This window comes from Lonchura striata, chromosome 4A (genome assembly GCF_050655825.1).
Source record: "Lonchura striata isolate lonStrDom1 chromosome 4A, ASM5065582v1, whole genome shotgun sequence".
NCBI classification, from domain to species: Eukaryota; Metazoa; Chordata; class Aves; order Passeriformes; family Estrildidae; genus Lonchura; species Lonchura striata.
In genome coordinates this window covers 18,926,315-18,952,338 of record NC_140742.1, presented here as the reverse complement: position 1 = coordinate 18,952,338, position 26,024 = coordinate 18,926,315, and the positions used below count along the sequence as shown (strand labels likewise).

The window sequence follows — 26,024 nt, the reverse complement described above, 5'->3', positions numbered from 1 at the left end:
ACAGCACCCAGAGCATTCCTGCCAGGGTTAGAGTCAAGAAGTTTCTGTGTTGCCCCATGCAGAACTCCAGCACCCAGAGCTGGAGCACCCCTCCTGGCAGCCTATCCCAACCCCCCCAGATGCCCATCCCATGCTGCCACCCCTCAGCTGCCCTCTTTATGGTCATGTTGTCTGCCTGGCAATGTTTTCCCCGTCTGCTTGTTTCTGGAAGCCTTTCCAGATGAGTCGCACACAACAGGAGAGTCCCAGATGGGATGACTAAAATAAAGTCACATCCATAGCAGGGGACACTGGTGCCTGAGGCAAAGACCAGATCTCCCATATCTCTCCCAGAAAACTCTCCTCCCTCCAGTATTGAGCACTTTTCTGCTTCACTGCAGTAGGGCAGGATGCAGAGCACCCTGGAGCATCCCCAAATGTGACAGCATTTGCTTTGCCCCAAAATACTGGCTGGAAAAAGTGAGGGGAGTTGTTGCTCACAAAGCAAAGGAGCCCCAGGCTAGTCATGGAGCCACTGTGCATGTACAGCTGGAGAAAATATTTCTCACTCACTCTCCCAGGAGCAAGGTGGGTGGTGTGGGGGAGTCAGTTTCTGCCCTTTGCTGAGGATTCATGTCAAAGACCCCTAAAAGCCCATCCCTCCACCGTCTCCACTGTGTCCCTCTGTTTCCCAGTCACCGAGACCTGTCACATGGATGCTTCTGCACACACTGAGACTGTCACCAAAGGGGTCACTGCTCCCATTGCACTCCTGCTGCCCTGTGACACGATTTATGGGACATTTCCCCACCTCACTCATCCAGGGGATGCTGGGACCATGCAGGGCGTTCCTCCTCATCTTCCTGCCTTCGTGAGCCAAGGGACAACCACGTGGTAGCGTATGTGCCTGAGCACACGTGTGTGCATTGATGAGGGGAGGGGGATTTCATGGGCTTTTAAAAAGACAGATTGAAAATTTGTAAGCAAAATGAAAGAAATTTGTAGAAACATGCAGTGCATCTTCTCTGAGCTCTACTTCTGGACCCTGGGAGAAGAGGAGCAGCTGGTGGGAAGGGAACTCCAGGGATCATTCCAACCCACTCCTTCCAATGAGGCTTGAGGCAAGGCTGTGTGGCCAAATCATCTCTGTTTGGGCATCCCAGAGACAGGGATAAGTCACGTGTGTATGTCTGCATTCCTGGCAACCCGCTCTCCTCTTCAGAGGTGACAGAGAAGGTGAGACCAGGCAAAGACCACACCTAAATTCTGCTGCCTCTGCAACACTCCCTTTCCTCATCTTGCTCCCAGACAGGAGCCAGGACACTGAGCCAGCTGGGTCCTGCAGCGGAACTTACCCTGTGCTTGCCCTCCCTTTCCTTTTGTTTTTTCCTCTCCTCCTGCCACTGCCAGAGGAAGAGCAGGAGAGTCCATCAGTCACCCGCTGCTCTTTGCACAAACCTGCTCAAGCGATTCCCCTCCTGACATCTCTGAGAAACTCTTCAGTGCACCGAGTGAGTCTGTGGGTGCTGGCTTTAATCATCATCTCCGGTGGATTACAACAGCTGGATGAGAAGATAAAGGCTTTTCCCTCCTCTTTTCTTTCTCATCCCTTCATTTTCACTTTTCCTCCTGAAGTCAGAGAGGTTCCCAGCCAGGAGTCATGGTGCTAGTGGGAGCCCTGTGCAGCCTCCTGCTCCTCTGCCTGGTTGAGGAGGGCATTGGCAAAGTGAGAAGATTCTACATTGCTGCAGTGGAAACCGCCTGGGACTACACACACAGCGACCTGCTGTCCGTGCTGCGAGCGCCTGCAGGGTAAAGCTCTTCCTTTTGCAATTCTAGAACCCTGCCCTGGGTGTTCTCCCACCCTGGCATGTGGCACTGTGAGCTTGACTCCAGGCATGCAGGTACATGGGGGCAATGTGGCAAGGTGGGTGCACTGAGCTACTGGTACAGCTGAGAAGGGGTGGTGTGGTGGGGAGTCACTAAATGCAACCCCTGATGAGGGACAGGTGGAATTGAGAAAGAGGCAAACCTGTTCTGCATGACTGTTCTGCACTGTTTTATCTTAATGCCATTTTCCTAGGATCCTTTGAACTCTGTAGTAGGAGCCACGAGCTGTTTTCCCAGCCTGTGCTTTCTTTTCTGCTCTGCATCCTGGTGGCTTTGTGGAAGTGTGAGGGGAGACAGGCACCTGTGACTCGCTTGGGCACTGCAGAGGAAGTTTGGCTGTGTCCCCCTGACATAACTCTCAGCAGCAAAGGCTTTCCACTCTGTCTGCCCCTGGTAAAATCCAGCTTTAGTTATTTATTTCTTTGTTTACATTACATTGCTGGGGCTGAAATTTTTCCTTAAGGAAATGAAAATAATTTGTAGCATTACGGCAAAGAATGGTATTCATGCACAGTGGCAAGAAGGAGGAAGGCATGGTGGTTTTGCCTGTGTACTTTGAAGTAGGAAGGAAAAATGGGAGTTGCATTGCTCAGGCAATGGTATTGTCTGAAGACACAGCTGGCTTGGACATGCATGGTTGTGAATGTTCTGAGGTCAGCATGGAGAATGGAGCTGGATGGTTACACCCCCTGTGGCTCAAGGTGCACCCATTCCCCCTACCCTGTTTCCATATCCCCTTCCCCAGACTCTCTGATGAGGTGGTATCAGCCCATGACCCATCTCAGACCCACAGTGGCCTGAGCAGCAAGGAGCTGTGGTCAGGCTCTAGGGATGACCCAGGTCAGCCTGACTAGCTGCTGTAATCACTGTATCCCAGTTATGTTTGTTTTTCCCATTTTGATTACTTCATAGGAAAATTTCATCCAGCACCCCCCTTTTTACTGATCCCCCTGGCCTGCTTTCACTGATGTTGCCCTCAGATCCATTAGGTTATGCTAGAGATGATGACTTCCCTCACACTGTTAATTTATCCCTGTGGCTTTCCATTTCAGCACTGGCTTTAAAATGCACTTGGGCACTCTTTCTGACCCTGGAATGACTCAGGGACCTGACCCTGCCTGGGGATGAGTGGGGCATTGGCAAGGCAGTGTGAGGTCACTTGTCCTTCTCTAAAATGGGGGAAGATAACATGGGCTGTCTCAGAGGGACTTGCTGGTGTGCTGCAGCCTGGAGAGGGAGAGAAGTCCTGGGCAGTGCAGCTAGGGGAGCCAGGGCTTGCTTGTTGTGGCTGTCCCCAGCTGAAGGATTGTGCCTTTTCCCTGGCCCTGCAACCTCAGCCCAGTTCCCTGCAACAGAGGAGGGCACAGGAAAATAGCCAGGCTGGATATAAGGGGCATGCAGGAGTGAGGCAGGAAAGTGTGGCAGGCAGAGCTGCCCCTAGAGCTGGGCTGTCCCTGAGCTGTGTGTGTGGTGCCTTCTGCTCCTCACGTTCTCCCTCAGTGTACCAGGGCAGCTCCCAAAGGTGCATCTCCAGGCAGGACTTCCAAACCCATTGTATGTATCCAGGGGTTCCTCTGGCATGTTTGTAGAAAGTTCTGTCAAATTAATGGGCTACAACACACCAGGCCAGAGCTGCTCACACCTTCCCCATGATTTCAGTTTCTCTTCCTCCCAAACACAACCCCACCAGCAGGGTCAGAGCCAGGGCCAGCACATCCTGCAGTGGCCCAGTGATCTCAGCTCAGACGTGGAGCTGGTGGACACGTAGCAGCAGCCCATGTCTGAGTGTTTTGGCCGTGCAGGATGTCTCCCAGCTCCAAGAGATGAACAGATAGTGTGGCTAACAATGCTGATCCAGGGTGCCAGAAACTTATCAGCCTGTCTCAGCTCCAGCTGCCATTGGGGAAGGAAGTTCACGAGGACCCCAATTACAGAAGACTGGCCAGAAGAACTTTGATCAGACATCTCTGGGCTGAACTCCGCCTGCTTGTCTCCTGTGGGCTCTGCTCTGCCAGGACTGGGACCCAGCACTAAGCCCTGTTGTCACTAAGGGCCCTCCCAGCCATGCCCCTGCATGCCAGCAAAATCCCTCTGGCTCCAGAGGATTCTTGCCTTTTTTACTGCAGCATTAGCAGGACCAGACCATCATATCTCAGGGCTGCATTCTCAAATTTGGGCTTTCTGTGAGCTAGAGATTAAGACACAGCTTCCTTAGAGTGGACAGCTGAGTGTCAGCAACCCTGCATCTCAGCTGCCTCCCAGTGTGGGGACATGCTGGAGAGCAAAGCTGGGACAGGACCCCACTGCCATCAAGCCAGGAATCATAATGGTTCATGGGCAAAGTCAGCTGAATGCAGTGGCACTGCTCCCTGGGGCTGTGCCTGCTTCCTGGGGGCTTCCTGCCAGCCTGGGTGTGGGGTTATAGGACCTGGGTGCCTGTGGGGTTTTTATGGGCTCCCATCCTGTTCTGCCCCTGAGAACAGTAGACCCTGCTCTCCCCACAGCACCCTCCAGCTGCAGGTGGCTTTCAGCCAGTGTTGTGGGGTGAGTGTGCATTGCCTTTCCTAAATTTGAGTCACTCTGTCTCCTTCCTCTTCCACTTGAGGAAGAGTTGCAAAGGCAAACGTTGTTAGAATTAAGGCTTAGTCAGAGCAGGACAGCAAACCTTCCCTGATTCTTAAGTGGGAAGAAAATACCACCTGGCTTTTCCTCCAAACAAAACAAGGCTGGAAAGGTCTGTCTGGTTACTGGAAATGGTCTTAGTCCTGGGGCTGAAAAGTCAGCCTCTAAAATCCCTGAAGAAATTCATGCCTTTGTTATCCTGACAAACATGCTGGATTCCTTCTGGAAAATGAATTTGTTAAGCTTCTTAGGGCTAGAAAGTGGCCAGCAGAGATAAGTGGGGTGTGAAATACACTCAAAGCTCCTTTTTCTTCCTGCTGTGAAGTGTAAATCCCATTTTAGGCAGAAAAGAAACAAATGTTGGGACATTGCTCAGACACAAAGCAAACTGCCACTACCTGCCAGCAGCCTGACAGTCTCTTTCCTGGGGAGGAGCTGGGGAGGGTGTGAGTGACATGTGATGTGATCTGTTTGCCACACCTGAGGGTGCTGGGGTTGGGATGGGGGTGTCTGCAGGGCAGAGGTCACCATGGCACTGCCAGTGCTCTGTGTCTCTGCTGCCAAGGAATCATGAAGCTGGACAAGGCATGAGGCAGGAGACTGGCAGCAATGCCTGCTGCTGTGCCCTGTCCTAGCTGCATCTGGGTATGGCCTTTTGTCTTCTTCCATCATGGCTAATACCACAATACTAATCACTGCCCTGTTGTCATCTGTATGCTGAGCAAAACATTTCCAGTCATACCTGGGAGCTGTCAGGAAATCCAAAGGACACAGCAGGGTGAGCAATCCCTGGGGCTCTGACAAGCAAGCTGGTGGGAAGGAAGAGGATGCCTGTTGCCCATGCATGGACAGGTCTATACAATCAGCCTTGGCTTTGCCTTCCTCCTGCAGCATTTTGGGGCACGCAGGCCCACGTCTCCCCCCAGACGGTGTCCCTCCCCGCTACAGGAAGGCTGTTTTTGTGGAGTATCCCGACGGCTCATTCACACAGCCCAAGCTCAAGCCAGCATGGATGGGTAAGAAGCACCTGCAGTGTGGGGAAAACACCAGCAATCCTTGACAGCCACCAGACTCATCCCGGGTTGGGTGCTGGCTGCTCGTCAGCCAGGAGCAGGAAAGCAGCTGGGTGGATCCTGGTATGGCAGAGCTCCTGGGGGTGCAGAGGGCCTTGCTGGAGCTCATGCAGTTGATGCTGCCGTGCTGCACAAGAGGCAACCACTAACTGGGTTTGTGGAAAGTCACGACCCTCTGGGGCTTCTGGCAGGGTGTGAGCTGCCTGACCCCAGCTGCCTGACCTTATTGCCTTATCCCCTTCAGGCCTTCTAGGCCCCACCATCCGAGCAGAAGTCCATGACACAGTGGTCATCATGTTTAAAAACCTGGCCTCCCGCCCCTACAACCTCCATGCTGTCGGGGTGTCCTACTGGAAGGCGTCGGAAGGTGAGCTGGCAACATCAGGTGCTGCAAGTCCTTGTGTAGCACCTCCTGCTCTGCCACCTGCCTGCCAGGTGTGCATCCCTCCCTCACCCTGCTATTCGTGTCCTTCTGCAAGGACACATGGCCACAGAGATGGCCTACCTTGGGCCATGACCATGCCCAGCCCAGAAATGAGCTGAGCAAACAGTGCAGAGCAAACCTGTATCAGGTACAGGGGTAATACACAGGTTAAACCTAAGGCTGGATGCTTAGGGCAAGGAAGACTGTGCTGCCAGCCTCAGGGCAGGTGGTGGTGCACAGCCCAACATGTGAGTCTGGCACAGCTCTGCTACTGCCCTGAGACTTGTCACTGCTGTGGGACTCACTCCCCTGGGATGGAGAGGGGCTGTGCTCTGGGTTGGAGGAAGGGCATTTCTCTAGTGATGGTGTGCTGGGGATGAACCTTCAGTGACATCTGACCATTTCTTTGGTTTAGGAGCTGGGTATGAGGATGAGACCAGCCAGCCAGAGAAGGAGGGGGACAGGGTGGATCCTGGGAAAACACACACATATGTCTGGGAAATCCAGGAAAACCAGGGCCCGACGGACGACGACTCAGCGTGTCTGACCCACTCCTACTCCTCCAACACCAACAGCGTGAAGGACATCAACTCTGGTTTGATTGGGGCTCTGCTGGTGTGCCGACCTGGTAAGGACAGCAAAGGGTGGGGACAGGCCACATGCAACCATTAATTGAAAAGCAGAATAATCACAGATGCCTTCCCGAGGCTGAGCATGGCAGTGGAGTCAGTGAGCTGTGCTCATCAAAGTGCTCCTGGGGTTCAGTCTTGAAATCCTGACGGCACAAGGTATGAGAAGATGTGACTGGAGAAAGATTTGTCATCTCTGGCTGAGACATATCCTGGAGGTAGTTGTCCAGACCCTTCTATAGTCACTGGAAATGACTGGGCACTGTCTGCAGGCTCCAATGACTCACCAGGAACAGTTTCTCCACTCAGCAAAGGTCTAAGAGGAGGCACTACAAATTGACCTTTTGATGCCTTCTGTATGCAGCTGCCTCTTAACCATGGACTTTTGGGGACTGCAAGACTGGAAGCAGGGCTGTTGCAATTTGAGACATGACAAAAACAAACCACAGCCTGGCCTTGGTTTACCAGTTCTTGAAGAGCACAAAGGGAATTCCCTGGGTGTTGCTTGCTGACCTTTAAAGAAATCCATCTCATTGCATCTTGCAGGGACCCTGGCAAGTGATGAGAATGAGGGCCTGCAGAAAGAGTTTGTGCTGCTCTTCGCAGTATTTGATGAAGGTAATTGCTAACTGAGTGTTGTCAGACCCTCCGTTCAGCCAGGTCTGTGGCATTTGCTTTGCCATGTGTGTTCAATTAATGTGAGCACAGCTTCTCAGCACCCACACCCCCTTCCAAGCCTGTGCATGCTCCCCAGCCAGTGTGCAGCTGGTGCAGTACTGCCCCTCCTTCTCTTCCCCAGGTGCAGGGAGCTTGCAGCTCACCCGTGCCCAGCTCTGCCATCCCATGCCCTGGCCCTGTTCCCATCACACAGGTTAAGAGGGGAGCCATTCCCTGTCTCGTGTAGTGGTCATCCCCACACCCATGGCCAGGTGTGCTGTGGATTTCCACAGGCTCCATACATCCAACTTCCTTGAGAAGGTTTACTTTTGCTTTGAAATGCCCTCAAGGGAAAGCTGACTGTACCCTCCTCTCTCCACAGGGAAAAGCTGGTACTCTGAGCAGGGTTCCCCAGCAGGTGCTCAGCCCCAGGCTCACAACAGGACAGAGCTGCACACCATCAATGGCTACATCAATGGCTCACTGCCTGGTGAGTCCTGCTGGGACAGGGACAGGGGTGGGGGGCATGGGAGCTGCTAGGAGCAGGGGTGCAGCCAAGTCTGTAAAATTGAGGTAGCTTGGGAAAGGATGGAAGAAAAGAGATCAAGAGGACTTTCCAGCTGATGGATCTGTTAGGCTGTGTTCACCTCAGAGGGGGTCTTATATTTCAGCTCCTTGATCTGGATTTCGCATTTACAGCAGGGCAGGAGCTGTTTCCAGCTGTCTGTGTTGCCAAGTGCAGCTGACTTCCTTGGAGCTCTCCAAGAATAATGCTGGTAGCAGAGTTTTATCTTTTGTAGCCCTGGGAACAAGGCTGGTGGTAGCATTTAGCTCTCATTAAATCACCTTCATAGGATTTTGGGAATAGAACTATGGAACCATTTAGGTCGGAAAAGACTCTTAAGATCATCAAGTCCGACTGTAAACTACTTAACACTGCCAAGTCTACCACTAAACCATGTCCCTGAGTGTCACATATACAAGTCTTTTAAATACCTGGGCACCCTGTGCCAGTGTTTGATAACCCTTTCAGTGAAGAAATTTTTCTCAATATCTGACATAAACTTCCCTGGTGCATCTAGAGTGATAAGGCTGTCACTATTATAGAGTGATAAGATTCTTTCAGACTCCTTCAGAAGAGCAAAAGAAAAGGCTGGGTTTGATCCCAGTGAACACAAAAGTTGCTGTTTTCTGGTATTCTCCAGGGAAAAGATCCAGACCTGCCCAAGAGTGAGGAATCTCCAAGGCAAACTGGGAAACAATCAGGAGAGTCATGACCACCAGCAGCTTTGGTGAATGACATCCTAAAACCTCCCACTTGGGCCTGGCCATTCTCCAGCAAAAAAAAAGCAAAAGTCCCCTAAATTCCCTGTCCTGATGGGTTAATAAGGGTTAAGAGCTAGGGAAGCCTCATAGTCAACCACTATCTCTGCACAGAGGGTTTTCCTTGGATAAGATATCCAGCTCCACTCAGCATCCCCCTCCCTGGATGCAGCACTTGGTCTGAGAGGTGTCTGATGGAGAGCTGGAAATGGAGAACTGAGGGTCTCAGGATGGAACCTCCACCCAGTTTCCTCCCAGGCCCTTGGGATCTGTTCCAGTCACCTCTGCACTCTGCCAAAAGCACTTGATGCTGTAGTTGACTTTGTTTGGCTTGAGTGTCCATGAACTTGTCATTCACTTTCCTGCTAGATTACAGAGTCCTTCAGCACACATCAGTTTCTCCCCAGGAAAGTATTTTTACAATGCAGTCAAGTTCTTTCCCATTTCCTAAGCACACTGAGCTCTTTGAGTGTCTCCGAGGAAGGAATTTTCTCCAGCACTCAATCCTGGTGACCCCTCTCTGCCCTTAGTGGTATTTCAGCTACTGCTGAGGATGTGCTGAAGCCCTGCTCCAAATGAAATGTTTTAGTATCAGGCTTGCCAGTGTTGTGATCAGACAAATTACTCTCCTGTCCAGTGCCCAGGTTCCCCATTTACAGAATCAAGGAGCACATTTCTCTCTTTTGCCCCTGCATCCCACTGTGAGCTCCTACCAGCAACCCTCCCAAAGTCCCCCAGCCTGTAAACCTGGTCTTATTTCAGGGGGATGGTGTGACCCATGCCTCTGTTTTACTCAGTCCACATTCATGTGTGATTTCTCCAGCCTGAAGCCAGCACAGGAGCAGGGGACTCTATCAGCATGTGTCAGACTCTGGCACCAAGAGTGTGGACAAGGGCTGGGCACGGTGCTGACTCCTGGCTGCTTTCCTTGCCTCCTGGCAGGTCTCACACTGTGCCTCAAGAAGCAGGTCCACTGGTATGTGATCGGGCTGGGCTCTGGGCCAGAAGTCCACTCCATCTTCTTTGAAGGCCACACATTCCTGGTGAGAAGCCACCGTCTCAGCAGCCTAGAAATCTCCCCTGCCACATATCTCACAGCCCAGACCACGCCAGGAACAGCTGGCTGGTTTCGGATGTTCTGCCAGATACTGTCCCATCAGCAAGGTAACCTTATTTTCCAAGAGCTTGGGGGGAGAGCAGGTCAGGGCATGGCCTGGGCTCAGGGTTCTGTGCAGTGCTGAAGCTCCAAGGCCCCTCCTGCTCCCTAGTGTTACATCACCTGCAGTCTGGTCCACACCAGATGGCATGGGTTGATCCAGGTTGGCCCATTTGATGGGAACAGTAGTGGAGAAGATTTCTCCCAGGCAGGGTTTGGGGAAGTGCCTGTCTGTATTGGAACATCAATGTGACCCTTTCTGCCTGGCTTGTCTGAACCCAGTTGGCATGGAGGCCTTTGTGAAGGTGGAGGAGTGTCCTGAGAAACGCCTGCTGAAGATGGGGAAGCTGTTAAACGAGCCAGAGGACGTGGATTACCCTGAGGAAGAGGAGGAAACTTACCATGTGATCCAAGTGCGCTCTTTTGCCAAAGACAGGCCCGTGACCTGGACTTACTACATTGCAGCTGAGGAGATGGACTGGGACTATGCCCCGGTGAAGCCAGTGTCTCTGGACAGGTGAGAGTGGGTGTGTGTGCTCATGAGGCTGCTCCTCAAAGCAGCCCTGCCAGCTCTTCCCCTTTTCCCCAGAAATTACTTTTCATTCTGCCCAACTTGGACAGTTTTGCTCTTCCTTATTAACACTAACAGTATGGATGCAGGACAACAATGGTTTTGGAGAGGCCATGGGAAGGCAGGAACTGGCTTTGCTCCATTTTACCAAATGACCTGCAGAGACATTTGTCTCCAGGGCATTTGTCTCTGTCACCAAGGCCCCTGGAACCAGTCCCTTCTGAGCAGATGACAACTCCTGGTGACCTTCTCAGCCATCTGCCAGGTCCTTGGATGATGGAAGGTGTTGCTCTGTGTCCTGCCTGTGGCCATTTACTCTTTCTCTGCCTTGCCTGCAGAAACATAGCGAGCCTGTATCTGGAGCCTGGCCCACAGCAGATTGGTTCAAAATATAAGAAAGTGGTGTTTGTGGAGTATGAGGATGCAACCTTCAAGAAGCGCAAGGTGTCCAACCAACAGGACAAGGGAATTCTGGGGCCTGTCATCAAGGGGGAGGTGGGAGATCAGTTTAAGGTAAGAGAAATGCAGCTTTCCACTGCAAGGGGAAATTTCAGAGCTTGATGCTCTTCCTATTAATAGCTCTTGGCTTGTGGCTGAGGTCTGACTTAAGTCATTCAGGTGCTCTCTCATGTTTGGCAATGTTCAAAGTTTACTAGAAAGGCAGATGTTACTGGAAGCTTAAGGTAAATATCAGTAAGATGTACAGGATATGCCCAGTCCCTCTGATTTGCCTTCATTGCAGGTGTCTTAGGAACTGTGTGAATTAATACAAGACACATGACATTCAGCACCTTCCTCTGCAGCAGGAGTGTCCTCTCATCCTCTGCTCTTCTCCATCTGTTTGCTGTTACCTTATGGCATTGGGGACTGCCACTTTTGTCTTCCAAAGTGCCTCTCCTGACCACTTGATTTGTTTGCAGCTGGGAGGAATGGGATGGTTTCCAGCAGTTTCACATTTCTGCTCCCTCCCTGGGGTTCCCTGTGCAGTTGTGGGCATGTGACAGAGCTATTTAGAGAAATAAAGGAACAGCTTCACACAGTGAAGTGGGGAGCAATTTAAAGCTCTTGATTGTTGTGCATACTTAATGTCCTGGTCCTTTGGGGCCTGGCTTGATGGCCCTCTTCTGACTCATGTTAAAGTAAGACTAAAGACAGCAACTTTCTCTTTAATAAATCCATGCCCTTCTTAAAACAGACACCTCCTAGAACAATGGACAGTATAGGCTCATCATAGAGAAATTGTGGTTTCTTTATTCTGACTTTGTTATCCCAGACATGTCTAGGTCCCTTCTGTTGATCAGTGGCAGGTAGCCAAACCCTGGGCAGTGCTGTCCAGTGTTTCCCTCTCTGCAAGGACACTGAGAGCAGCTTTAAGGGTTTACAGTGATCAGAAAGCACCAAACATTCCTGCTGCCTGTCCTCATTTCAGATTGTGTTCAGGAATCTAGCCAGCCGACCCTACAACATCTACCCTCATGGCCTCACCAGCGTCAGGCCCTACTATGCAATGAGACCCTCACAAGGTAAGGCAGGCCATGGCAACTTGGGATATCATCTGGCCACTGCCATTTTTCTGGGCCAGGAGAGTTTCCTGAATCTTGTGGTAAAACTGGTTGTCCATTCATCCAAGCACCTAAACTCTATAACCCCAGGGATTATGATGATTCTGGGTTCACATTCCTATTGGTGCCACATAACCCTGTCTTTAAGGAGAGCTTCAATGATGGGTGGGAGAAGGGGCATTTTCAACCAGGGAGATGGGAACATGTTAATTGCTCCATCCTGGAGGCCTCAACTTTCTGAGGAGGTGGGAACCATCCTGGTGATCCTGCCTGTGTTTGCAGTTTATTTACAGCCCTCATTCCCTAGGCTCCCTCTGGCCTGCATTTGTGTGGGGGGTTCATTGTGATTTAGACTCTCCCTCTTGAAGCTTGGTAGTTTTTGCTCTGGGGTTGTTTTTTTCCTACAGGTTTCACTCCCAGAACTGCTTTCACCCCATGTTATTGTGCTCCCAGGACCATGGTTTGTGCAGGACCATCCCCCATCCCACCAGGATCCTGGGATGGGCATGGGTGGTTCCCTCTGCAGCTTGTGTGGTCAGGAAACCCTTCTGAGCTCTTTTCAAAGGTGGGATCGCCTCTTGCAGGAGCTGCCCAGATATAACTGGTCTGCTCTTGGGTTGTGTGTTGCCAGAGAAAGATGTGAAGGATATTCCTATTGCCCCTGGGAAGTCATTCACCTACAGCTGGAGTCTCACCACTGAGGATGGCCCAACAGAGGCAGATCCTCGCTGCCTCACCCGTTTCTACTACAGCTCCATTGACCCCCTCCGAGACACAGCTTCAGGCCTGATTGGGCCCCTCCTGATCTGCTCCAAGAAGTCCATGGATCAGAGGGGGAATCAGGTGGGTCTTTCCTGTGAAATAGCAGTAAAATTCTCCATGCACCCAGTCTGAGACCTGACAGCTACACTGGGCACCAGGGGTGCTCTGATCAGACCAGGAATAATTTCTTCCCTCTCTTTTCCAGATAATGTCAGACAACATGAAGTTGGTGCTGTTTTCAGTCTTTGATGAGAACCACAGCTGGTACCTGGAGGAGAATATCAACAGGTTCTGCTCTGATGCAGCCCATGTGGATACTCAGGACCCCCAGTTTTATGCCTCCAATGTGATGCACAGTGAGTACTCAGCCAGGGGGTCCCTGGAAAGCCCCCACAGACATAGGCTCATCCCTGCCCCAGGGAATGAGCAGGGGACACACAGCAGCTCAGCAGCCAATGGAGGTAATTTGGTCTTGAAATATTTCACCCCTGCTCTCTTCCAGCTATTAATGGCTTTGTATTTGACAACTTCCAAACAAAACTCTGCCTGAATCACGTTGTGTACTGGTATGTCCTGAGTGTTGGGGCCCAAACAGATTTCCTCTCCATCTTCTTCTCTGGAAACACCTTCAAGCACAACATGGTCTTTGAGGACATGCTTACTCTCTTCCCATTTTCTGGAGAAACAGTCGTCATGAGTTTGGAAAAGCCAGGTGAGTAACATGGGCTATTCTGTCAGCTATGGGCTTGGCATCCCAGCAGAGATCAGTGAGCACTTCCAGCCAGTTCTCTGATTGGTGCCCAATTCCTTTTGACAGCTCTGAGAGCAAAGGGATCCACAACCTGCTAGAACAGCAAAGTGAGAAGCAGTGATTAAATCTATCAAAGCTTAAATCAAATAAATTTAATTATGGTATTTTACTTAATTAATAGGGTGTGTTAAGGTTACACATGTTGCCAAACCAGTAAATTGTCTGCAGTAACATGAGCCTAGTGGACATTTGCAATCTTGGCTCCAAGCTTGGAGGTCAAGAGGAGTGGCAGTGCTCTCCCTGCTGTGGGTTCAGCTGCTGGTCATGCCATTTATCTACACACTTTTGCAAGGACAGAAACCACAGCCGCAGAGAAGGCAGAGAAAATATTTGCTTCAGAGTTCAGTTTTATTTCCCCCACTCAGCCCTTTTCCCTTAGCACTAGCAAAAGCAGTGCTGTCAAACCATTTCCTCACTCACAGAGAAGACACAGGAGTTACCATGTGGTTGCAACACTGATATGAAGGTCATGGGCACTGCACCCTGAGCCAAGCTGTCAGGATTTGTAGACACCCCAGGAAGCTTTCTACAGCCCAGCCAAGCCTCACATCCGTTTGAGCTCGGATTCCTCTGCTTCCTCAGAAGCAGAGCAGCAGCTCAGCCGGCAGCAGGTGGCAGCTCTCTCCAGCAGCAGAGCCCAGAAATCACACATCTCACCCTCTGCTGGAAGCAAACACACTGGCTGGGGATATGAGTGAGATGCAACCTTTCATTTTTTTCTCCTTCAGTGGGAGAGATGTGGTGACTCTCTTTGGGTGAGAGGTGTGTTTGACAGTACCAGGATGTTTTTGGGGGTGGGTTATGGTGACTGCTGCTGCTGGAGGCTCTGTGGGTTCCCACTGCATTAACTGCTCTCACCATGCTGTACTTGGGCACTCACAGGTGTGTATAGCACACTAAGCTGTGCCAGGAAACACCAGCCCTGCTGATGGTGCTTGTAAAGCTCTAATGTTGCCAGCAACGCTGTGGGGCTGGCTGTAAGACACTCTAGGGACTATGGAAGCATGGAATTGCTACCATGAGCCAGAGGCTGCCTGAAAATATAAGTTGCACTAGCAAAGGAGCAGAATGGGAATGGCATCTCTTCCAACTTCCCACTGAAGTGGGCTGATGGTGTCCTTTTGGCCTCTCTTGAGACAGGTGTCTGGACACTGGGGTGCCTAAATCCTGATTTCAGAGACCGAGGGATGCACGCCAAGTTCACGGTCTCACAGTGCCAGTATGAGCAATACACTGGTGAGGAAGATTATGTGTATCCTGAAGAGGAGGCTGTCTTTGAATTCCAGCCCAGGGGCTTCTCTAAAAGAAAGAAGTCATGTGTGAATGAGCAACTGAACAACATTACCTCTTCCAGAAATGAGATAGAGAAGACAAGATTGTGCCTGACAGAACATGGGGCCCTCCTGAGCAATGGCACGACTTCTGATCCCTCTTCCAATAGCACATCAACATTTTTAGGAACAATGCCAAATCCACATGATATTTCCATGTCTTCTCTGCCAGAGATGAGCTATGACCCAGTGTCCTATGAGTCCTTCCTGGAAGATGAAGAATTGTCAAAAATCATCAGCCAGGATGAAGGGTTTGGAGCAGTCCCACCTGGAGAACACTTGGCGAGTGTCAGTGGAAGGGTACATGGTACTGTGAGCTCAGAAGATCAGCAATGGCTGCACCAAGCCACAGCAGCTCCAGGAGATGCTCTGGCAGGAATGAAAGTGAGAAAAATAGCAGAGCTGCAGGAGCCAGTAAAAGGAATGACAGTCCAGTCTGGTGGTAGGATAGAGAACCTGGAAGCAGAGCCTCAAAAGACAACTACTCCTCCAAGAAGCTTGTGGGACTCCATTGCTTATGCTGCTGGCAAAGGCCCTCTTCAGGAGAATAGGAGCTCCATTCACCAGAAAGATGTGGAGCACAACCTGGCACTTCAAGATGTGTCTTCCCAGGGTAGTGAGGACAAGCTGCTAAAACCAGCTGATAAAATATCCTTCAACCTGTATGACTCAGGGGAGACAATCAGTACAGCACCATCTTTAAGTATTGATCACAACTCTTCCTCCACATTGAACAATCCTTCTGCATCTCCAGATGAGACAGAAGATAATAGGACTTCTCATGCTGTGGTTCACAGTCACACCATAGAAAGTAATTATTCATCATATGACCTGGATGCTAGGCTGGAAAAAAGGCCTCACAAAGTGGTTTCACAAGGCTTTTACGAAACTTCTGAAGAGCAAAATGTTTCTTTGTCAGACAAACCTCTACCAGGAGAAATCTTCACAGATGAGAGTAACTCCTTGCCTGTGAAAAGTGGCACAGAAAAAGCCAGTGGACTCACCAAAGGCCTTCTAGATATCACCTCTGCAGACACCAATGAGCTTGAGCCATCTAGCTATGTAATGACAGAAGAGAGGGATGAAACAATTTTGAAAGAAATGTTTCAGGATGCTAAGGAATTAGCAGAGCTGGACAGTATTGCCTTTTCTGAATCGAATGTTGTGACCAATGACACCAGGCCATTCCCAAGTGGTTTCTTAAAGAGATCTGAGCAGTTTCTGAGACAGAGAGTTACAGCCAGAAGCACGAATGGCCCCGACTGGAGACCTAAACAAGCCAGGTCACTGGAGAGCAGAAATCTGGGTCTTCCCAACATCAGCAGCAGAAAGCCCCTCTCTGATAGTAAGACAACAGAGCGGGATGTGGCCAGCCAGCTCCCTGACACAGCAGTGAATAAGGAAGCCCCAAAGGCGTGTGGACCTCATTCCCCATTTTGCATCACTCGCTTCAAAAAGAGGTCCTTGGTATCAAGCAACACCTTTCCTGAGGTGCTGGCAGCCCCACAAAGCCTGGAAGGAAAATCCAACATGGTTGAGAGAAGGCTACACCCAGGCAGGGATGCTGTACAGGCTGATGAGATGCATCCTGAGGGGAGGCTGAGCACAGACAGGGGAGTGCAGGGCAGCAGTGATGGGGCTCAGCGCAGCAGAGACTCCTTCCCCTCACAGGGAGCCCTGGGGACAGGCTCAGCAGTGAGCAGCTCACAAAGGCGGGTCACCGCTGAGGCTGCAGACCTGGCCTCAAACTGGGAGCCAGTCTCCCCTGGGGCTGTGGTGAGCATGGGGGACTTGCACAGCCCAGCTCTGGCAGAGCTGCAGCCAGGCAGAGCTGTGGTATGGGGAGCTTCTGAGAGCGAGAAAACTCAGGGGAGAAGCCACATGGAGGAGGAGACAAACTCTGTGGAGCAGCCGGGTTGGTTCAGTCCTGAGCCTCAGCAGCTCAAGGCCAATGCTACAGAGGACCATGTGCCTGGGAGAATGTCTGGGCAAAGCCCAGAAGGAATGTCTCTGAAATCAGCCATCAGAGAGAACTGTTCACTGTCTCTAAGTAGTCCCCCTCTCAACAACAGCACCAAAAAGCCAGCAGAGTATGTGCAAGACACTCCTCAGGGATGTCAGGCGCTCAGCAGGGAAGACATCCTCAGAGAAATAGGGAAGACAGAGGGCCAGGGCCTAGGAGAGCCCAAGGAGGATGCGGAAAGCAACAGCACAGCCGGGGAGAGAAGCCACATCCCAGGACAAAGGGACAAACCCGACCTGAACAATGGGACACATTCCAGCCCCTCAAAGACTGCCAAGACAGACTATGATGAATACAGTGCCACAGAGCAGACCATGGAGGATTTTGACATGTATGGGGAAGAGGAGCATGACCCGCGCTCCTTCCAGGGGGAGATACGGCAATACTTCATTGCAGCAGTGGAGGTGATGTGGGAATATGGGGACCAGAGGCCCCAGCACTTCCTAAAAGCAACGTAAGTGTGATTTTCCTGCATGCATTCCTCCTGCACTGCATGGCACAGCATGATGCGTGAGATGGCATGTCCTGGCAGGCAGGATCACAGTTCTGTGCCAGTGCAACCCAGCCAAGCAGCCCAGGGGAAGGATGCTCCCAAGCATCTCCCCTCTACCCAGGAGGGTTTAGACCTCCAGAAACTTTGAGCTTTCTTTCAAGTGGGTCAGGGATGCTCTGGCTCTGTATCCCCCTGACCTGTAACAACCCTGCCATGGCTGTCCTCACTGTGGGACAGTGTCACCTAACTTACCTAACTGGCATCCCCCTGCAGGGACCCCCGAAGAAGCAGGAGGAAGCATTCCTGGCAGTACCGCAAGGTGGTTTTCCGAGAGTACCTGGATGATTCTTTCACGCAGCCAGTGCAGCGGAGAGAGCTGGATGAACACCTGGGCATCCTCGGGCCCTACATCAGGGCAGAAGTTCAAGATGTTATCATGGTGAATAGAAAGTTTCCTATAAAACCATAAATGCCCCTGTTGTTGTTGGAGTTCAGGAAGAGGGAGTGCTGAGGTGAGCCTGCAGGCTCTGCATTGCCCATGGGTTAACCTTCAGGGCTTGGGGACAGGAGCTGCCCTGTTGGCATGTGAATGGCAGCAGCCTGGGAGCCAGACCATCCAGAGGGACCTCAGTGGCTGGAGGAGTGGGCCAGCAGGAACCTCAGAGTGTTCAGATGCAGAGATCTGAACCTGAGACAGACCCAACTCCTGCAACAGTATGGCCTGATCAGCTCCTGGGCTCCATGGGGAACCTTTTGGGTGAAGGGATAGCAAAAAGGGTAGTTAGCTAAGCAGGGCTCAGTGCAGCTCTTTAGAACCTCTATATGAGGGCAGGCTTGGGCTTCCCATACTACCAAAGGTCCTTCTACACCTACCTGAGAAGAAGGTGAAAGACTCAGGACTTGTGTCCCTGGAGAAGTTGCCCACTTTTCACAGAAGTCTTCACCAGGATAGCTTCAGCACCATTGGGCTCCAGAGACAACAGTGTAGCTGACCTTGCTTCCATTGAGCAGGCAAGGGGCCTCATCCAGCAGACATGAACCCAGGATGTGCTTTCCACCAGAGATTGCACTGCACAGCTACAGCTTGTGGTTCAGCAGGGCTTGGTTACTTCATGGAAGCTAGCTGTAGGCCTGGGAACCACAGACATCCTTCCCACCAGCTGGCTGGATCCACCACCAGGATCCAGAGCACTGTCAGCCTTGCTCCCTCACACGTTCCACTGCTTTGCCTTCCCTCTGGTGCAGGTGACATTCAAGAACCTGGCCTCACGGCCCTTTTCCTTCCACTCCACACTGACAGCCTATGAGGGTACAGCACAGCAGGGTGGGGTGGTGCAGCCTGGTGGCCACCAGAAATACTCCTGGAAAGTCCTGCACCAGATGGCACCAACCACACAGGAGTTCGACTGCAAGGCCTGGGCTTACTTCTCCAACGTGGACCTGGTAGGTGGGGGTCTCCATGGGGCATCCAAGAGGGCGGCATGCCTGTGTCTACCTGTGAGGGCAAGGAATTTCCTATGGGGCTGTGCTGAAAGCAGCCTGGGGCTGTGTAGATTCTCAGGTGTCTAATACAATTATGAATACGTTCCTCTCCCTCTCCCCCTCCCTCTTCCTCTGCTCTCCTCTCCATTGGGTTTTCACCCCTTTCCCCAATTATTCCAGCTTATGAAACTAGCAAGAAACCAGGATTTTGCAGTTCCTTACCCCTATGCCAGATCTTCCTGAATTTGGCCCCAGGGTTCAATGCAGTAGGGACTGTTGCACAGTTGGACAGACAGACACCACATCTCTTGAGAGCACAAGCAAACACTTGCTGCTCAGCCCACCATGTCCTTCCCTCCCTGCACATGCCCCAGAGTGGGAGCCAGGCCAGGGATGAAGACGGGTTCACCCCTTTCCTGTCTGCTGTGCCTGTTGCTGGTGTCAGCGCTGCCTCCTGCTCGGAGACAGGCCCTCATTTCCTGACTCCCTGGCAGGAGAAGGACCTGCACTCAGGCCTCATCGGGCCACTGATCATCTGCAAGCAAGGGGTGCTGAGCTACGTTTCCAGGAGGCAGCTGGCTGTGCAGGAGTTCTCCCTGCTCTTCACCATCTTTGACGAGACCAAAAGCTGGTACTTCCCAGAGAACGTGGACAGAAACTGCCGCCCTCCCTGCCAGCTCCAGCAGGACAGCCCTGACTTTAAGAGAAACCATTCCTTCCACGGTAAGGCTCCTTGCCCTTGCCCTTTCCATCCCACCACCTATATCAGGATGGAAATACCCCAGAGCCTCGAGCCCCTCCTGACTGCTGCCTTTCCCAGCCATTAATGGCTATGTGAGTGACACCCTGCCTGGGCTGGTGATGGCCCAGCAGCAACGGGTCCGATGGTACCTCCTGAACATGGGCAGCACTGAGGACATCCACTCTGTTCACTTCCATGGGCAGCTGTTCAACGTCAGGACCAGCCAGGAGTATCGCATGGGAGTCTACAACCTTTACCCTGGTGAGATGCAGCACGGGCACTGTGCACCCCCTCTGCCAGGGCTTCATGTTTGTGCCCTTAGGAAGTTTCTGTGGGGGAATACCAAGGGGGGGGAGTGGATCTGGGCTATTCTGTCCCTGTGGTTGCACAGCACTTGGCACAGTGGCATCCCATTACTGGCAGTAACTCTGCTCTGCTCTCCATTCCTGGCCAGGTGTCTTTGGGACAGTGGAGATGTGGCCCTCACATGCTGGGATCTGGAGGGTTGAGTGCAAAGTGGGAGAGCACCAGCAAGCTGGAATGAGTGCCCTCTTCCTCGTGTATGACCTGAGTGAGTGATTTCTATGTGCCCTGACCCATGGGGGCACACACACTGCCATGACCGGTGTGTATTTGAGCTTTCTCCCCCAGATCTCTCATAATTTCTCTTGGGGGGACCTTCTGTGTTTTCACGCTGAAAAAACTCACTACTTCAGCCCTTGCCAGCCTGCACAGCCCAGCAGAGAGCAGTCAGGGACACAGCTGGGGTGAAGGCTGGGAGACCAGCTCCATTGGCCTGCAAATATTTACTCCAAGAGCTCTCGTTTTCCAAAACTGAAGGTCCCTGGACCTTCCATAAAATGCATTTACCCAAGGAGGTGCATGCATGGGCTGGTCCCTGCCTGTCAGTAAGGTACAGTGCCCAGCTGCCTAGCCATATATCAGGAGGTAAACTGAGGCAGAGAGCAATGACAGGAGGCAATGAGTGATGCTGCCTGACTGCAGGTTGGTCTGATAGAACTAGCTCCAAGAGCAGCTGCAAAATCCACAGTAAACCTCTGATTCCACCCCAGAACAACATGTTTCTATCTCACCATAAGTAAGGACTGGGGAAGTGGTGTGACAGAGTAGTATTTTATCACAGTGTGACAGTCTCTCTCCTGTTTATAAAAGAATATTAAATGTCAGCCAGATAACGATGCTTTAAGTTAAAATTCCGCTTAAGATTTCAAATTTGCATTTTCCCCTGGAGCATTTCACAAGCAGTGGAAATGCCAAGGTGTGACAAGCCACTAATAATAATGGTTATTATAAGAGACAAAGATCCCTGTGCTCAGAGACCAGAAGAGAGACAGAAAGAGACAGGGGTTTCAGGTAGACTTTCCTTTAGCAATGTGATATTTGTTTTCAAAAGATGCTGCCTAGCAACAAAAAGGCTCAGAAGCAAGATGTGGATATAAGGAAGAGACACTTGTCATCACTGCTGGGACATCAGGACAGAGGTCATGGACTCAGGGAAAGGGGTTTGGCAAAAGGCTGCTGTGTCTGATGCTGGAAACTCTCTGCTCTTGATGTGGGGGATGTGAGCAAGAACTTCTGGCTATCCTGAAATTCAGGGATGAATGTGGAAGCCTCTGAAACCTGTCTCTTGGTGTAAGAGAAACAAGCCTGGGAGCTCCTGGAGGCTTACAAACCTCCCTGAGCCTGAAGGCTGCTACCCAGCCTAGACTTTTGTCGTCTAACCAACTGTCCCTGGTTTCTGCCCTCCCTGTGTTCCCTGCAGACTGCCGGAATGCCCTGGGTATGGCCTCAGGTGGCATTGCAGACTCTCAGATCACAGCCTCGGGGCAGTATGGTGAGTAGCTGGAGGGCACGTGGGGTCAGGGCAGCTTCAGCCAGCATAACTTATATGTTTGCCTGCCCAAGTTCTGCTGCACTGGGTCCCTGGTAGTGGAGTCCTTCCTCCATCCCTGCCCATGTCAGCATCCCAGTCAGGACCTGGAGCCTTCCCACATGGCTGGCCCCTTGTGCCAGTGCTCTGCCACCCTGTGTGCAGCTACTAAACCCCAGGGTGATCCTCTGGCCCAGTGCTGTGCATGGACCTCTCACCACCTCAGGCAGCACCAAGGGCCAGCAGCACCCTTGTGTCTGTGCTCTCTCCTTGCAGGGCAGTGGGCTCCTTACCTGGCCAGGCTGGGCAACACTGGCTCCATCAACGCTTGGAGCACCGACCGCAGCAATGCCTGGATCCAGGTAAGAGGGGCCTCATGTCTGAGGAACCACTGTGGGCATTGCAAGGCCACGCTCATGCAGAAGGACTCACGGATGGGCAGTGCCTCCCCAGCTATAAACAGCTATTCCTGCTGTTTCCTCTTCCCTCTGTGAGGAGAGCACTAAGATCCTAATGGCAGCTGCTCTGCTCACGTTGCTGCTGGCCTGACCCCCATATCCATCCTCAGTGCAGCAGAAGAATTGTGGGAATCCAGGGCTTCCCTCTGGCTGCCCTGGCAGGTCTGGGACCCTGGCAGGGGGTCAGGAACCCCCCTGGACAGAGCCCCCAGAGACACTGTCTGTGATCTCTGTCCATGGAAAAGAGTTTTCAATCTTACAGGATGAATTACCAGCTCTGAGGGTTTGATATCAATAATAATTAAGTGTGGTACGGGTGCAAAAGTAAAATTTTAGGACTCTAGATTAGGGGTTCAAAGGGGACAAGATGGAGGAAATTGGGTGTGCCTTGTCCTTTTTCTCCTTCTTCATGCCCTCCATGTCTCACTGTGGTGTTGGCATTTTTCTGTAGGTTCAGGCTGGGGACACACTGTTCAACGTAGGTGACAGATATTGGCACATTATTGTAAATGCAGCCCAGGGAGTTTCTGGTATTTAATGTTTGTCACATCCCACTGAGGGCAGAGCCCCACACGCTGCCCTGCAGGACAGAGCTGGGCAGGGCAGCAGAACATGTGAGAGATAAACAGAATAAACAACCTGGAAACCAGCACAGACCAATTATGGCTTCTGCTTTGGTAGCGTCGCTGACAGACAGACTTTTTACAATCTCAGAATCATCAATAGCTCAGATTCCGACAAAGAATCACTTAATGGTCCAACTGGATCACTGGATTGTGCAAATATCCCCCAAAGACCAAGGCAGAACAGCTCACCTCTCTGAACAGCTCTCCCCTGCTCACTCCCAGCTGTTGGCTGATTTGTGCCCTTATGAACAACTGTTTTAATTACTTTTGTAACCAGTCCTCAGTTATGTCAGGAGGAAGCAAGTTTTTGGGTTTACAGGGCATTGCCTGAACATGGCTTGGGTTTTCCATCAGAAGTGAATCCCTGACTTTCATCCTCAGGTGGATCTTTTGCATCCCACCATTATTCACGGCATAAAAACCCAAGGGGCCCGACAAAAGTTCTCCAGCTTCTACATCTCCCAGTTTGTTGTGTTCTACAGCCTCGATGGGCGAAGGTGGAAGACATACAAGGGGAATGCTACGAGCACACAGATGGTAAGGTGAAGGATCTTGAACAGAGTGCTTTCTCTGAATGGGGTGTCCTGGGGTGATGAGGGCTGGAGAGCTTTGTCCACAAGGGAGAAACTTCCTCAGCCCCTGAGATTAGGGCAGGAACAGAGACCATTCAGTGCCAGGTGACTGAATCACAGATTCGCTGTCTGTGTCTAGCTGTCTGATTTTAAATTGTCTGAGCTACCTCTTTCCACCATCCCAGGTGGCTGTGAGATCCACATCTTAATGTTATGTTGCATTTTTACTTAGAACTAGGCATAAGATTCTACCTGAATATCTTTTTTGACCTCAAAGGCAAATTTGCCTTTCTAAAAATATTGTGTAGTCACAGATAATTTGGAGAATCTACAGTCACTTGAAAAAACCCACAACCTAAATATGCATAAGCTGATCAATCCTGGGATTGATCATAAGCTGATCAATCAAAACTGGGAGAAGAGTAGCCAGAAAAGCCTCCATTGTGTGCACCATCTGTGGCCACAACTTTTCCCAGGTTCAAATGTTTGAGGACTAACTTTTCTCCTTATTTTTCTCACCCTTGTTTGGTGAGAAAATATAAAACCAAGGTAATTTGCACAGACCCGAAGTTTCTTCTTCTCTTTTTCTTTCTTAGTGGCCCGCTCACACTTTGGCCTGAACCTCATCTCAAATAATTTCCCTGAGTTGTCATTTTTATATGTACGGTGATAAGATACAGAAGTGCCAGGCATAAATGTTCTTTCCCCCAGTAATCCTTGTCCTGTGTGTTTCTTTTTCCACTGGTGCAACAATCCTTTTCCTCCCTTTCCCTGCAGCTGTTCTTTGGAAACGTGGATGCAAATGGAGTGAAAGAAAACCGGTTCAACCCCCCAGTGGTAGCCCGGTACATCCGCATCCACCCCACCCACTACAACATCCGAGCCACGCTGCGCATGGAGCTCCTGGGCTGCGACCTCAACAGTGCGTGCCACCCTCCCATCCCAGCCCAAAACTGGGCTCTGCTCTGCTGGGCTGCTGGGCGCCGGCTCCACGTGTGCCAGGACTCCCAGGCAGCTATGGAGGAGGAAGGAGAAAGGCACTGAGGTGTTGAGGGAACAAAGCCTGAAAGTCATTGTGGTCTTAGGGATAAAAGTACCAGAGGGAGAGCCTGGGGCCAGCTCTCACCTGCTTTTTTACTAGAGCACAGGAAACTTCCAGAGGCAGCTCAGCTGATAGACAGAGAGCTGCTGGGTCTGGGGGAGCAGGAAGCAAGCAGAGAGAGATGCTGTTGGCTTTTACACTGGTTTTGCCAGTAGTAGGTGAGATGGCTCTGATCAGCAGTGCCCCAGGGGAAATGGTGCCCTAGGATCATTTCTTTGGCTTTGCACACCTGCTCTGCAGCAGCTAAAAGCAGCACTGGCTGTGCTGTCAGCCCATGTCCCAAACCTGCCAACTGGCTCTGGAGCAGCTGTGCACAAGCACACCTGATCACACATGTGCAGGGTGTCTCCTTCCCAGGTATTCTTGTCCTCCCCCTGGGGACAGGTTCTCCTTATGTTTCCTCACACCAGAAATTCTTCACATTCCTCTTAGATAAAATCTCCAGGGAGAAAAGAAGGTGGGAGTAGTTTGGCCAGACCCATGCTGCACACAGGGGCCTCAGGCAGTGCAGGGACCATGGCACTGCAGCAAGGCACAGAAGAACTTGTAAGCAGGGCCATGCAGCACAGCTGGAGCAGTGAGCAGGCAGAAAGCATCTCCATGATGGGTCTGTTCTAGCCCCTGACAAGCACTGCTCCTCTCTTCCAGGCTGCTCCATGCCCTTAGGAATGGAAAACAGAGGGATCCCTGATGAGCACATCTCTGCGTCCTCCTACAGTGCCAACGTCTTCTCCAGATGGACACCGGCCCTGGCCCGCCTGAACCTCCAGGGCAGGACCAACGCCTGGAGGCCAAAGGTAACCTGTGTGAGGAGATACCAGGCAGGCAGCTGGGATCCCAGCGGGGTGTCCTAGTCAGGGCTGTATGGGAGGTGTGCACAGCCACATGCACCATGCAAGCTGCACACTCACTGCCACACCGATTTAGCGCCCACCAGCTCCAAGCAGATGTCTGGTAGGGCAGGTGAAGCAGAGGGAAGTGCAGGGCCAGCTTGGCTTCAGCTGCAATGAATGTGTCTTTCTCATTGCTGCTGGAGTGTTGAAGGCAGTCTATCCTTCCCCAGAGCAACAGCCCCAGAGAGTGGCTGCAGGTGGACTTTGAAGTAACCAAGAAGGTGACTGCAATCATAACCCAAGGTGCCAAAGCTCTCTTCACTCAGATGTTTGTGAAGGAGTTTGCTGTCTCCATCAGCCAGGATGGCATGCACTGGAGCCCAGTCCTGCAAAATGGCAAGGAGAAGGTAAGCAGAGCTGCTCCATGGCCAGAGCCCATGGCCACCCTCAGGGCAGCAAGCACAGCCCTTGGCAGCAAACATGCTCGCAGGATTTCTCTCCAAGAGCAATGAGCCAGGCTGTGCTTCTTCCTTTTTTAAAGCATGCCAAGGGATGTTTGTCTGGGTTGATCCTGTCCTCACTATGCCAGCCAAGTGCATCCCTGGTTTCTGTCTCCTCTCCAGATTTTCAAGGCAAACCAGGACCATCAGAGCACAGTGAGGAATACCCTGGAGTCCCCTCTCTTTGCCCGCTATGTGAGGATACACCCCCGCCAGTGGCACAACCACATTGCCCTGCGGCTAGAGTTCCTTGGCTGTGACACTCAGCAGGAGTACTGATGGCTGCAGGGCCAGGAGGAGGCACTGCCAGCCCAAGGACACACATCCACCAGGCACTGAGCTCTCCCCAAGGCTGGAGCCATCCCTCCAGGGGCCTGGCTGCTCCTGCTGGTGGGGAAGAGAAGGGCTGGTCAGCTTCGCAGTGGCTGGGTCATTATCTGCCTTTTCCTGTGTCTACCAGATGCCATATACTCAGATGTAATGATGAAGAATTAAACAGTAATTTTCCAGTA

General features: G+C 51.6%; 1 protein-coding gene across 5 annotated transcripts; it reads left to right on the top strand.

Annotated features, from left to right (window-relative positions):
- The first annotated feature begins 609 nt into the window (after nt 1–609).
- F8 (coagulation factor VIII) lies at nt 610–26,024 on the top strand. 5 transcript variants are annotated; one of them, XM_021534522.4, is made up of 27 exons: nt 612–1,215; nt 1,390–1,791; nt 5,383–5,507; nt 5,809–5,931; nt 6,404–6,616; nt 7,164–7,235; nt 7,657–7,764; nt 9,540–9,761; nt 10,036–10,270; nt 10,663–10,837; nt 11,754–11,847; nt 12,518–12,729; nt 12,854–13,004; nt 13,151–13,360; nt 14,600–17,267; nt 17,580–17,745; nt 18,552–18,749; nt 19,283–19,511; nt 19,609–19,791; nt 19,985–20,101; nt 21,314–21,385; nt 21,698–21,783; nt 22,887–23,042; nt 23,855–23,999; nt 24,828–24,976; nt 25,243–25,419; nt 25,636–26,024. In XM_021534522.4, the coding sequence occupies exons 2-27, from the start codon at nt 1,640–1,642 to the stop codon at nt 25,789–25,791; spliced, it is 6,594 nt and encodes a 2,197-aa protein (XP_021390197.4). In that variant the 5' UTR covers nt 612–1,215; nt 1,390–1,639; the 3' UTR covers nt 25,792–26,024. The 5 variants fall into 5 exon arrangements, with proteins under 5 accessions (XP_085426843.1, XP_021390197.4, XP_085426841.1 ...); XM_085570715.1 differs by having other exon boundaries at nt 612–1,490; nt 1,619–1,791; XM_085570714.1 differs by having other exon boundaries at nt 612–1,490; nt 1,615–1,791.